The sequence below is a fragment of the Panthera pardus genome, unplaced genomic scaffold, assembly GCF_024362965.1.
Source record: "Panthera pardus isolate Hobbes unplaced genomic scaffold, ASM2436296v1 HiC_scaffold_13, whole genome shotgun sequence".
In the NCBI taxonomy this organism is placed as follows: Eukaryota; Metazoa; Chordata; class Mammalia; order Carnivora; family Felidae; genus Panthera; species Panthera pardus.
Genome location: NW_026526688.1, coordinates 6564491 through 6577747, shown reverse-complemented (window position 1 = coordinate 6577747; position 13257 = coordinate 6564491). Strand labels below are relative to the sequence as shown.

Here is a 13257-nt window from a genome sequence, read left to right as displayed (position 1 = left end):
TACAAATTTCTCATTCTCTGGTAAAGAAAAGCCTAAAAAGTTTTCTGTAGAGAACATTCCAGGGCAATGAATTTTAGGAGAAATGTATTGTGTAGATCATACATAGTGTCAGGTAGCAAAACGTACAATGTTGTCAACTACAGTTTTGAAGCACGTATGCCAGTTGTCTAAAATCTGGTATTTCTTGGGGCGCCTGGGTGGCTCAGTCGGTTGAGCGGCCGACTTCAGCTCAGGTCACGATCTTGCGGTCCGTGAGTTCGAGCCCCGCGTCGGGCTCTGGGCTGATGGCTCAGAGCCTGGAGCCTGCTTCCGATTCTGTGTCTCCCTCTCTCTGCCCCTCCCCCGTTCATGCTCTGTCTCTCTCTGTCTCAAAAATAAATAAAAAAACGTTAAAAAAAATTAAAAAAATAAAATAAAATCTGGTATTTCTTACATCAGCTCTCTTCAAAACCTAATGTTATCACTAAAGCCTAATGCACAGAGGTTCTTATGCAGACACAGAGTTCAAGAGTGATGTTCTTTGGCAATCTATTTTAACTTGGGGACAGAGCTTAGAAACCTAAAAGAAGGGAGAGCTAACAATGTCCCCAACATTACTGACAGATACCCAAAAGGACATGCAAATGACAGATAGCTGAAAACTATGTGCAAGAAGTCCCAGTGCCTCAAATCATGGCTGCATTTTTCTGATGAGAACCTAAAGTTAAGATATTCTGTGTTGTTACTGAAAATGAGAACAGTTTCACTGGGCGTCAGAAGAGACAACTGGGGAACTCAACAGAAAGTTGCGGAACTGAGATAATAAAGATGAACCTGTGAGAAAAGCTGAAATTTGTTTCTAAAAATGATCTTGGAATTTGTGACGCAAGTCGGTATCAGCCATAGTGGAAGTCCTACAGTCTTCAGTGGTAAGGCAGGAAAGAGATTACTTGAGGTTTAGAGAAATTAAGAACTGGCATGAGATGTGCCAAGTTAAACAAACACAGTGTGGTTCCCGATGGCCATCATTTTGAAAGGGATGGGCAGCGATGTATCAAACAAAGCTGAATCTCTTGATTTGCTGATTCTCAGCCTCATCCATTTAAACCGTTTGCCAAATATGGCATCTTTTGCTTTAATAGACATAACCTCAATCTAGTTTCTTCCTTCCTGCTACACCAATAGGTTCAGGTGCTCCACAAGCACACTCCCAACTCGCTGCGATAAAATCAAATTGTCAAGCGCCGGAAATATCATCTTTCAGCTGGCCACCTCCCAGAGCTTTCATCATATCTCATGTTGCCCCATCCAGCTACCAGGACCTGTGTCTCTGATCCACTTGCAACAAGAGATCTAGAAATAGTTGTGCCATTTCCAGCTCTTTACTTACTGTTCAACCTCCTCATCATTGCACTTGCTGTTGCCAAGGCTCCTGAGAGCAACCATCTGCTCAAGTCCAATGGCTGGTCCTCTGCCTTCACAGTATTGGTCTTACAGCATTTGTGTGTGTGGTCAAATACACTCTCCTTCCAGAGACAGTTCCTCCTCTACCTGAGCATCACACTCTCCTCAGGGCCACCTGATGTTTCTCAGTCTCCCTTGCTTGCTCGTCCTCCTCTTTCTCAACTATTAAATGTTGGCACAGCCTGGGGCTCAGTGTTAAACTCACTTCTCTCCTCACTATACACTCACGCCCTAGATACCATGGCTTTTGTTCCATCTATGCACTAATGGCTCCCAAAGGAATATGTATAGTACTAACCTTTACCCTGAAAACACACACACACACACACACACACACACACACACACACACACACACACCTATGTGATATTGTGTGATATCTCTACTTGAATGCCTAATAGGAATCTCACACTCAATATGTATACATCAGAATTTCTTATTATACCCCAAACCTCAAACATTTTTCTCCCAGTATTTCCCGCCTCAGTAAATGGCACCACTATCTACCCTCAGAGGCTCAGGTAAAAAATTTAGGTAGGGGCCATCGTGACTTCTCTAGTCCCACATACTATGTATTATCAAATCCTGTTAGATCTTCCTAAAAAGTACACCAGTCTGATAGCTTCTCTGCATTATGCTGGTCATGGCCATGATAATTGCTGACCTATCTGATCAAAACTGCCTCCTTCTGGTCACTCTGCTTACTGTTACCTTTCTGCAATCCATTCCTTACATAGAAGCGAGAGAGACAAAAGCCTGTCACTCTCTAGTTAAAATACTCCAAACACCCAGTCGTGACCTCCAGAGCCATGCTCTGGACCCTGAAAGCCTCTCCAAATACCTCTCCTTCTTCTCCTCACTCAAAATGCCTCAGGGCTTTCTCTTCCACACAAAGTCTCAGCTTCAGGACCTGTGCACTTGCTTTCGTGTGTCAGGTGTATTAATTCGGTTCTGTCTAGCAGTTTATAACATTAAAGAATGAATTATTAACATAAAGCTATGAATTCCAAAAAATGGCGAAGGAACCTCATTCATACTATAGTCAATGGCTGTGTCCAGAGTGACTTCACACACTTCTTGCTCTCAAAAACAGCTCTCCTTTAAACTGTGATCATCACGGTCCTGTTCACAAACCTTCTCAGATATTCTCATGAAAGGCAACACCAAAGCCCTCGATTTTCCAGGGCAATCACCTTTTCTCACCTGTCCTCAATCATGGGATTATGGAACTAGGAAAGCACTGTGCCTCCAATGTGGAAAAAAAGCACACCTGAGGAATTGCCAGGATGAACCAAAGGGATGGCAGACAGGGTGGGGGATGTGAACAGGACCACCTATGCCCTGGGGTGCCAAGGGTCGGTTCTGCTGCATCTCATGTGAGGCTCTGGAGAGCAAGAGTGCGGGCAGTTTTCAGGAACTACTTCAGTGAAAGGAGCGAAACACCACAGTCTCTCCACAAACAGAATCCATTGTGTGAATAATGAAAGGTCATAACGCAGGTGCACTTTGCCATGACTACTTACAGCCACTGCTTTGGACGATGTCTTGAGGAAGGCTGTTTCAAAGATCCACATTCAAGTCAGACAAGTTTTTTTTTTTCCCCCTAATGTCTCCATCACTAAACACAAACAGGGTCCTTCTCTGTTGCAAAAACATTCTGTAAGAACCCAGTGAAACAGTGGATATGAAAATGTTTTTTAAAGTGTAAGTACTTTACCAAGCTACAATCTGTGGCACAGAAAAGAGAACTTTGGAATCAGGCCAATGAGGGATCAAAGAACCAAGCTGTAGACCTTAGTCAGCTTAGTATTATAAGTGCCTAGCACATGGTTGTAGCCAATAAATGTTAGAGAGAACTTAAGAAAACAGCTCAAAAACCCTAGTGACAAATGTGGTACACCAAGTTCATTCTGTCTAAACCTTATTCTTAGAATGTGCTCAGAAATTAAGGTAGAACAAAAAAAGAGAGAGAGAGAGAGAATGGTTTTCAAGATGATTCTTTTTAAATAGTCTTGAGAAGGCAATGTAATGGACTAGAACACCAGTGACAATCCTACACTCAAGGCCCGGTTCTACCACTGGTGATAACACCAGGAGAGCAACTCAGCTTCCTCCTGGCAAACAAGAGGCCCAGACTGCGTGAACCACGGGCTGCATTGTGATTCTGACCTTCGATTCTATGTTTGCGCCAATTAACTCAGACGCACCGCTTACTGAATCCAGCGCGAGGAAGCCAACATTGAATCACATTGTTTCAAGAAAATTAACTCATTATGACATCATCTTGATTTATGAAACACTGATTATAAAGTGTTTTTTGTTCTTTTGTTAATAGTTAAACTGTCCTGAAATCTGGCTGTAGAACTGACCGAAGTTCTTATTTGCATTTACAACTGATCTGGCTTTAAAACACTGCCATCAAGTCTTGTTCATAAGCTGTTCGGAACCAACATGTTTTGACCTGAATACAGGCTGAATGACTCCTCAAGTCCTATGCCGTGTCTCTGAAAAGGAGATGGGGCTAAATGCATTGGGAGCCAGAAGGAAGAAGCCTTGTTCACAGGGTCTCCCACTGCCTTTCACTGAACATGAAGAGTTACAGCTAAGTCAGGGGAAAAGGGTGGAAACACCAAATACATGAGAGGCAGAAGACAGGGTCTCTAAAGAATTCACACAGCACTATGCTTAAACACAACATGACAAAAAAGCTTTGGTCTACAGGGATACTTTGGTCAAATCAATTTCTTTATTTTTCTGTTGTGTTACTTCCTGTCTCCCACGAATAGGAAACAGAGCAACTCCTGACACGGTTTTCTATTTCTCTGTATCTGCCAGACAATTCAGTCACGAAGCAGGAAAAGCACAAGTTATTCTCTCTGCTGAAAACAGCGGGCCGAACAATGGGAGTACTAACCGCTGTAAACATGTAGAAATTGCCAACACGGGCTTCAAAAAAAAAAAAAAAAATTTTTTTTTTTTAAATAAAAAATTCAAACTGAAGTTTGTTATAAAATGACCCTTTTTTTTTTTTTTGATATGACTAACTGGGCCACATACAACCATCTAATTTTAAAGAACTGCTAGAATGCTCCTTTACAAGCAATTTCCAGAGAATACCACACAAACCCTAAAATAAAAACATTCTCAGTAATGTTTTTCTTGGAGGCAAGCTTATACAGCTAGCCAAAAAGAATATTTTAAGAATCCCCCAAATTGCATTGGGGACAAGGAAAAAAGGAGGGGGACCACAGAGAGAGAGAGAGAGAGAGAGAGAGACAGAGAGAGTCATTCCTTTACACACAGACAATGTGGTCCTTGAAGTATATCATATGGACGCTTCAAATCTTGATCCTAAAAGAAACCTGAGATATGGAATTCATATCTCAAGTCATACACAAGTGCAGATGAACGTTATATTGTGTACTGAGCTTTAGAAATTATGTGGGCTGGCTTTACTAATGACAATGGAGGCTATCCTCTCTCAAAAAAATTTATCATGCATGAGTTTGAGCCCCATGTTGGGTGTAGAGATTACTTAAAAAAAAAGTTTATCATGTTTGTGCAACTGCAGTTTTTAATATATATTTTTAAATGTTTATTTATTTTTGAGAAAGAGAGAGAGAGAGCACAAGTTGGGGAAGGAGAGGGAGACATAGAATCTGAAGAAAGCTCCAGGCTCCAAGCTGCTGGCACAGAGTCTGACACAGGGCTCGAACCCACAAACCATGAGATCATGACCTGAGCTGAAGTCAGATGCTCAACTGACTGAGCCACCCAGGCGCCTGTGTGTGACTGCAGTTTTTAGGAAATTAAAGGAGGGAGGCCACGGAAGAAGTCACTATCTTTGTCTTATTTAAGTGACATAAACAGGGAAAGAGATTCGGTTCATTTCTAAACTTTTTTTTTCCCTTAAGAGTGCAAGTCAGCAAGAACCCATTAAAATCAATAAACACGCAAGGCCAGCTAGACGAAACATTTCCCAGTCATCCCCAGTGTGGCACGAATACACAAACAGGCATTTTACTTTCAGCCACAGTAGATCTGGTCCTTCTCAATTTCTTAGGAATTGGTACTTCTCACAAGTAAGGAAGTGTTCAGGCATCACTGGTAAAGCAATGTCTGTAGCTGTTTTCTTAGAAAGATACGAATGCCAGAGCTATCACTCTTTAAACTGTGAAAGTGATCACTTTCAGCAATTGTGCCCTGATGGTTCTGGAGAAGGCCAAAGTATATACGAAAATCAGTACTACGGTGGCTTTGACATAACTGGAGTTTCCATTTATACTGAAATACCTCCGGATACGCAAGGGTACCCTTCTCAGGTCCCTCAAACTCCTACATGCCTGCGGTGCTCAAGAGCCTTCACGGATGTTCCTGGGTGCTAACGAGGATGGGCCGGACTGTCCATGGCAAAGATACCACTGGTCCAGAGAAACAGTATCTTTTTTAAATTGTAGGGTTAATGCAGTCTTTCTGTGCACGAAACCCATGACACAGATAGTAACTGATCCTGGTAGCTCTTTGTGGGAATTGGAGACACTGTCACTTCTGTTCTAAGGCTGGCATTTGTCAGGTTCTCACTTTCTGCCAGTCGCTGCCGTGAGCACTGTATGCGTTTAACTCCCAGCGCTCACATAATCCTGTGGGGGACGTGCTGTATGTGGCTCCGTCTCACACACCGGGAAGTGCGGCTTGGTGAGAAGGACTTCTGTTCCCCGCACCCGGGCAGGTCAACCAGGTCTATTCCAGCTTTGTGCGGGGATGAGGGTTCAACTTTTGGTTGGTGAAATCACCAGATCTGAGGCTGGCCACGTAGCCTGGCGTCGAACTTTCCTGTAGTCAATTATCTTCCTCTTGTTTCATGTTATCATCCTACGAACTGTGAAAACATCAGAGGCCTGGATCTTGTGTTACAGTCTTGTGAGTCTTCTATTTCAAAATAATCTTAACGTAAATGTACTGCCAATTGGGACATTGTAAATGATGGTAATACTATAATGGAAATACTTGGGGACCTCCAAAGAGAATGCATATGTATGTATTTACCTATGTGTGCGGATGTGTATTTTCACTGTAGGTATTTATACAGTGAATCAACTTGCATAGGTATTCTCTCTGAATAACTATTTGTTGATTTTGGTCTTCCCAGCAGAAGGTAAGATAAAATATATGAAACTGTCAGAAGTCATACCTTATAGAACTAACAGTGGCTTAATCAGTAGCTTAGTATGGGAAAAGTAACAGTAAATGTTCAGGTCACTGCTTCATCACTATTTAAAATCACTATACTGGTATATACAGTGTGTTAGTTAAAAATATTAACTGGGGGCGCCTGGGTGGCTCAGGCGGTTAAGTGTCCAACTTCAGCTCAGGTCATGATCTTGTGGTTCATGAGTTTGAGCCCCACATCGGGCTCTGTGCTGACAGCCTGGAGCCTGCTTCGCATTCTGTGTCTCCCTCTCTCTCTGCCTCTCCCCGGCTCGTGCTCTCTCAAAAATAAATAAACATGAAAAAAATTTAAAAAAAATTAAGTGAATGCTTTCATGCACTATTTTGCAAGCTTTAAAACTCAGAGGAAGGCTCTCAGTGTTCAGTACTGTTACAGTTCTGTCTCCGTCCTGCCTTTGTTCTTGTCTTGGAAGTCCACATAGCTGGCCCTCCCTCTTCAGGTTAACCTAGCTCCCTGCCAGCATCACCCAGTAAGCATGAAGGAACATGGACAGCTTCAAAATAGTCAGAGACCCAAGGTGAACTATTTTATTCTTTATTGTTTTCTTAATTTCTCAACTGTCTTTCTTCTTGTTTATAATCAACAAAGCCACCTCTGAAGACAAGAAGTCCTAAAGGAATGCATTGGCAGAACTGGTTCCTTCGGGATGGTCTAAGGGAGAATGTGGTCCAAGAGTCCCTTGGCTGCTGGAAATCCTTGGCATTCCTTGGCTTGTAGAGACATCACTCTAAGCTCTGCCTCTTCACATGGCCATTTACCCTCTCCATCTTTCTAAGCTTTCTTAAAGCTTATCCTTACAGAATTCAAACCAATTAAAAGTCAGCAACCTGGGGTACAACGAAGCGTGGAATATGGTGCTTCAGGAATTAATGCATTTGTACTTATGGCAGAATGTACTTGTACCTGATTGCAGAATGATGCCCTCCCCAAAGCTGTCTACAGCTGAGACTCCAAATCTGAGAATATGTTACCTTCCATGGTGAAAGGGACATTACAGATGCAATGAAGTTAGGGATCTTGAGATGGGGAGCTATCCTGGAGTATCCGAGGTTGGCCCCATGAGACCATAAGAGTCCTTATAAGTCAAAGATAGAGGCAAGAAGCCAGAGGTGTGACAACAGAAACAGAAGTCAGAAGGATGTGACTGCTGGAAGGGGCCACAAGCCAAGGAATGCATGTAGCCTTTAAAACTGGAAAATGCAGGTAACATGTCTCTCCCCTATAGATTCCAGAGAGAATGAGGCACTGACAACACCTTGGCTTGAGCCCAGTGAAACCTATTTTGGACTTACAACCTCCAAAACTGTAAGAGAATAAATTTTTAAGCCAATACGTTTCTGGTAATTGGCCACAGCAGCCACAGGAAGCTAATGCAGTACCATGGACCCTTTCGAAGAAGAAATTACTCAAGGTGGTGCCGCCTTATGCATATTTAAGAGAATTGCTTCCAGCCTGGCTGGTTGACCATCTGGCAAGGGTCCATGGGTGACTTGTGTACTCTTGGTGCAACCAGCACTTGCAATGCAATCAGTGGGAGCCAGAGGGAGCAGAGGCTGTTGCATCAAACTAGCAGGGTTCCTCTTGCCAGATTCATGGTTCAGGTGACTCCCGGTGTGGGATGGCATGTGCCACCTTGGCTGTGTGTTGTCTTGGCACTGGCTTCTCTCACAGGCTTCATGACGCCTGTCTTGGTGCACAAGATGAAAGGGAACCCAGCGATAATAGGTTCCTCTTAAATCACAAAGGATCTTTGTTAAACCATCAAGTCCCCTCATGACCTGCAGCCTATCCCTGAACCCCAAACCCCTAAACCCCAACCTCCTAGTATTGTCCAAATCAGAGAGTGTCTTGCCACCCAGTCTAAGCTGTGGTTTTTTCTCACTGGGATACTAAGGCAACAATCTGCCGGCATATACTCTGATGCTATTCTTTCTTCCCCACGGTAAGTTCTCCACACAGCAGCCACCACCCTTTGAACAACACAGGTCAGAGCATCTCACTCCCTGGACATAAACTTTCTGATAGCTCATCATGACACAAGGAATATAATCCAAATACTTCACCACGGCCAAGGTGTCTTCACCATCTGGCTCTCTTGTCTCATCTACCACTTTTCCTCTTGGTGAACCTCAACACACTGTTCCTGCCTTTGAGATTCTGCCCCATTGTAGCAGTCAGCACTTCACAGGCTAGATCTGGAGGGCTGACTTTGTAGGATCTGTCTGGAAACGCCAACAGCTCGACACCTGGAGGCCTGGGGTCCTGTGGGAGAAGGGGGTACGTCTGGTGGAGGCGTACCTCAGGGCAGCCCCACTGAGGGGACCATCCTAACCTGAGGCCAGCTGGTTCACCAGAAGGCAGCCCACAAGGCAAGAGATTCACCCGCGTTGTGGCAGGCATCACTGCTGTCTTTTATTACTGAGCAGTATTCCACAATATGGAAGGATGGTTTACTTATCCATATTCACCCACTGAGGGACATCGGTGCTGTTGCCAGGTTTTCGTGATTATGAGCAAAGCTGTTACAAATCTTCAGGTACAGATTCTTGTGCGAGCATGAGCTTTCATTTCCCTAAGACAAACACCTCAGAGCCGGGTTGCTGAGTGACATGGTGAATATACATTGAACTTCATGTAAAACTTCCCAACTATTTTCCAGAATAGCCATACCACCTTCCACCCTCACCAGCAGTGTACAAGGGCCCAGGTGCTCTGCATCTTTGCTGGAGGATCTGTTGACATATTCTATTATTTAGCCGTTTTATTAAATGTGTGCTGGTACCTCACTGTGGCTGCAAATTATATTTCTCTAATGATATTGAGCATCTTTTCACCTTTGTATCTTTGGTAGAGTGTTCAAATAATGCTTATGGGATGCACCTGGGTGGTTCAGTCAGTTAAGCACATGACTCTTGGTTTCGGCTCAGGTCATGATCTCATGGGTTCATGATATCGAGCCAAGTGTCAGGCTATGCACTGACAGCTTGGAGCTTGCTTGGGGCTTCTCTCCCTCTCTCTGCCCCTCTTCAACTTGTGCGCACTCTGTTTCAAAATAAATACATAAAAGATTTGTTTTGAAAATGCCTTTGGCTATTTTTTTGTTTGGGTTGTTTCTTATTTTTGAGATTTGAGAGTTCTTTATAAAGTTTTGATTAAGTCTTTTACCAGGTGATACATGGAAATGTTTTATATTGGGTTCCTTATAATGTTCTTCACAGAGTATAAATTGTTACATTTAATAAGTGTCATTTATCACTTTTCCTTTTACACATCATGCTTCTCATGTTGCATCTGAGAACTCTCCACCTAAATCTGGGTCATGAAGATTTTTATCCTGATTCTAAACTATACATGTGTATACATAAATAATCAATTTGTCTCTATTTTCAAAGAATTATTCTGAGATTTTATTGGGAATGTGTTGAATCTGTAAACTGTTTTGGGGAAGAACGACATTTTAACCACACTGAGTCTTCCAATCCGTGAACATAGTATGTCTCTCCCTTTGTTAGTTCATAGATTGTTTTAAACCCGTGTTTTATAGTTTTCAGCATACAGACCCTGCAGATATTTTTATGTTAGATTATATTTGAGTATTTTAATGTTGACCCTGTATGATTACATCTTTGTATCCTGGTAATATGTTCTAAGAGTTTTTTTGCAGATTTCTTGGGATTGTCTACATGGACAATCACAGTGTCTACGAACAGACACAGTGCCATTTCTTCCATTCTAATCTAAATGTATTTTATTTGATTTTCTTACCTGATTGCACTTGTACTTCATTCATTCACTCATGTGACCAAGTGGCCCAGTTCTGCCTGACCACTGGAAGTTCACCAAATAACACATTCGACTTCCTGCCTTTCTAACGTGTAGTGGTTAATCCCACATATAGTAACCATATGTTAAATTTGCATCTGGCTCTGTTTCTATGTATTATTAGGGGGAGAATATTGGCAGTACGTTGAGCATAAACATGGAGGCAGCTAGGGAGTTGGTCTTTACGCATGGCAACAGTAAATGCTGATTCTCATGTCTGACTTCTCTGCTCAGAGTCCCAGAAGAATAGGTCGGGTACAGAATCAGGCACAGATGTATATCCTCATAAATGATAAAGAACATTTTTTCCTCTGAGACATGAGGGAAGGAAGAGCTAACTGATAAAGATACAGAAACACTGTGAATTGACGAAAAGAAGGCAGGGTATTCATTCATGGAAGCTGGAGTTATAAATGATATTTCTTACAAATAAATGTGGATCAGTACAAACACATAATGAAGTATGGTAGTCACCAACTGTCACCAATGAAAATAGTACTTTTGTGTTGGGGGGATAGAATTTCAAACTTTTCTACTTCATGACTTTAAGCGCTGATGTCACAAACGTCTTGGACCAGAAAGCTGCAGGGTTAAGTCATGACCCCGGAAAAAGACCAGAGCCGTTCTTAAAAATCCATCTGTAGCTTGTTTGTGTATTACAATTCTACCGGTTTAAATTAACACAGTATTAATATAATACATTGTTAGGGGGAAGAGGAAGGAGGGTGGATATGTAGCAGATGCAATATAGTAGTAACACAAGTCACAAATGACTGTACTCTCATCAGACGTCAGTGCTTTGGAGTGACCATAGGTTGAGGACCAAAGTAAAAATAGAAAGAGCAACAAACAATCTCAATTTCTATGAATAAAGAAAACAATGATTAAAAAAACAATCTACCTTTAATGCACAGAAATAAGGGCAAGTAGTGTTACAGATAGATATGCGTAAGATAAAACATATCCAAATGGGATTAAATGAACATGTTTCATCCTAAGTAAATCCATCTGTAAAAACAATCACTGAATTCTTTTGGCTTTTTAAACCATCACTAACATAGGTCACATTATTTCTTGGTCAAACACAGAAGAAAGTTCATTTGACTGTGAGAACACGCATTTTGTGTTTTCATTCCAAGCCTGTTCTAATCTTATTTCTGCCAGTGGCTGAAGTCTGTATCTGGACAGCCACTCTTCTGCTCTCGGTCCACACGCCTGCTGCCGGGCGATCAGCAGTGGCTGAAGGTGGAGACCCAAAGGGAGAGAGGGTTGAGGGACACAACAGGAACACGGTGTCTACTGCTCATAGGAAAGTGTGCAAATTAGCCAAGTGCAAATCTAGTGATCTGGTGTCACCGTCTTGGGGAGATTGCATCTATCAAAACACCTTCTGTTGTAACATACGTACGTCCAACATTTGTTCACACAAATGCTTACCCACTCATAAGAGAGAACCCAGCAGCCACGGGCAATTCCCAGCAGCACATTCAGAGTGCGCAGAGGCTTGCCAGCGAGCACATGGGTAGTAGTTTCACACACTTCCTGGGCAAGTGAAAAGCCCTTCAATGTGTTCACAACCTGGATGACGATGTTCTGTGTTCTGTTAAACAGGAGGGAAAAAAAAAAATCAACAAAATGACTAAGTTTCCTACATATGAACAATAAGGTGGTAAGACTGAATCGTAATTTCTAAGAACTAGAAAGCTAAAATTCTACACTGATCTCAGCCATGGAACTCCTGTGTTAATTTCTTTACGGTCAATGACTTAACATTTGGGGAAATTCAAAAACTTCAGCTCTCAACTACAACTATCTATTTGAACAGCTGAGAAAACGGTCCCAAGATATAAGAAGCTCCCCACCCACCCCTGTGCCCAACGCCAGGGAAGCTGCCAGCATCACAAACCAGCCTCTGCTTTTCCTACCACACCACACTTCCTTCTTGGACAGATGTGAACCAATCCACGCACGGTCAGGACCGAGCATATCACCTGCTGATTTTATTTGATATTTAACATTTGTCTGAATTCACACATACAGTTTTTTTTTGTTTTTTTTTTTTCTAAGTATGAGGGAGAAAAGGGCCCTTCTTATTACATTATCAGATCAAATCTTAGGGCAAATTTGGCAGAGTCTCCTTATTGTTTCAGAGCCCATCATTGTTTGTCTTCTGGTCTGTCATTCCACGAGTGCCTCAAGCACCTTTAGAAAAATACATATTCTTCCCCTCTAATTTCCTCACCAAATTGCTCACCATTCTCCCTGTCTTTCCTTTATGACCACCTTTCTAAAGCCTTTGCTTGTGACACATTGCACTCCCCTATCCCTCCCAGCAAGTTTTGGAAATCCCCAGTGAAATACAAAGGACACAAAGGGCATTCTGAGCCACACTATGACGTACACAGTGAGTTAAGAGATAAATTTCTCTCGTCTCCAAAAATTGTTATGAAGGAAAAGAGGCTGCTGTTGCACATGCTTGCACAGACCACCTCTACCAGCACCCTGTCTACTCCAAGGTGCCTCTAAGTTTATCTCTAGTCGTCTCGAGGATGTCAATGCGCAAGACCCATTTCTTTACATGTGAAATGAAAGGGCTGAACCGTAGCACAGTTTAAATTCTCAGAGATCCCTAGGGCAGAAAACATGAATGGGCCAAGGCCCAGGCCCTATCACCACTTCAACCAGAGAATCTGTGCTTACTGGGACAAAGAAAACAAAAGCAATAAAGAAGTGAAACGGTCTAAATGATATGCTCCCCAGAA

At 42.5% G+C, this 13257-nt stretch overlaps 1 protein-coding gene across 4 annotated transcripts in view; it reads right to left on the bottom strand.

Moving 5' to 3' along the window:
* Nucleotides 1-13257, bottom strand: part of MCPH1 (microcephalin 1) — a 276405-nt gene that overhangs the window by 153281 nt on the left and 109867 nt on the right. For all 4 annotated transcript variants that reach the window (XM_019428034.2, XM_019428035.2, XM_019428032.2 and 1 more), the window contains one exon: nt 11933-12095. In XM_019428034.2, coding sequence (XP_019283579.2) covers nt 11933-12095 — 163 coding nt within the window. The remainder of the gene's footprint in view (nt 1-11932; nt 12096-13257) is intronic.